This window comes from Austrofundulus limnaeus, unplaced genomic scaffold, assembly GCF_001266775.1.
Source record: "Austrofundulus limnaeus strain Quisiro unplaced genomic scaffold, Austrofundulus_limnaeus-1.0 Scaffold798, whole genome shotgun sequence".
NCBI lineage: Eukaryota > Metazoa > Chordata > Actinopteri > Cyprinodontiformes > Rivulidae > Austrofundulus > Austrofundulus limnaeus.
In genome coordinates, this window is record NW_013953200.1 from 210,863 (window position 1) to 211,921 (window position 1,059).

Below are 1,059 nucleotides of genomic sequence, written 5' to 3' on the forward strand. Positions count from 1 at the left end.
ATTCGTCGTCTCACTAGATGTTTAAGGACTGTTATACGCGCTTTTCCGGTAAACAGTTCCCACCCACTTCGAGGCGGCTCTGATGACAGTGCAAAACATCCAGGGCTGAGCAGGGCCAGACCTAGGCCATCTGGGGGCCGGGGCCGGCCCTGCAGTGCGTAAACGCCTAGAGATAGGGTGAGGAGCTCTGTCATCCGGAGAGAGCTCGGAGTAGAGCCGCTGCTCCTCCACATCGAAAGGAGTCAGTTGAGGTGGTTCGAGCATCTGATTAGGATGCTGAACACCTCCATTTAGAGGTGTTCTGGACACGTCCCACTGGTAGGAGACCCCGGGGAAGACCCAGGACTCGCTGGAGGGGTTATGTATCCGCTCTGGCCAGGGAACACCATGGGATCCACCAGGATGAGCTGGAAAGTGTCGTTGGGAAGAGGGATGTCTGGGTTTCTCTCCTGGACCTGTTGCCTCCGCGACCTGACTATGAATAAGTGGAAGAAGATGGAGAAGGAGAGATTTTATAATTTATGTGAATGTTTTGTACAGTGTCCTGAGGTGCTTTCTGGAACTACATAAATAAAATTAATTGAATGTTGTTATTTTAGTGTCTAAACCCAGCTTGGATCTTTAAACATCGGTTCCTTTCTGATTCCGCATAAAAGTTTTTTATACAAAAAGTGAAACTACATTTCATCCTTTTCACATCAAGCATTTGATTTACATCTCAGTTTTCTATAGAAACATATTTTAGGTTCCTCTACTTGTATTTGAAGCAGAGCTTGTAGACAATCTCCTTCATCTTGTCCACCTGCATCTGTGAGGCCGGAGGACATCGAGGAGGATCCAGTGGCCGTATGTCGTCCGCATACGGTAGGTAGATAACATTAAAACCTTGCAAAGACATAAATAATCAGATCAATATAATCATCTGGCTGCAGTACTWTGAAGATATAACAAGGATAAATAGATAATGGTAATTATGTGATTGTGATGCTGTATTTCTGAGTGTTTTATGTGCTGCAGAACAGGAACCTGCTGTAAAACAGCAATTATGCTGAGTCAGGC

The 1,059-nt window shown here is 45.7% G+C and overlaps 1 protein-coding gene across 1 annotated transcript in view; it reads right to left on the minus strand.

The window, feature by feature from the left end:
• Positions 1–1,059, minus strand: part of LOC106532596 (X-ray repair cross-complementing protein 5) — a 46,621-nt gene that overhangs the window by 25,489 nt on the left and 20,073 nt on the right. The window contains exon 5 of the mRNA XM_014028701.1: positions 756–885. Within this exon, the coding sequence (XP_013884155.1) occupies positions 756–885 (130 nt within the window). The remainder of the gene's footprint in view (positions 1–755; positions 886–1,059) is intronic.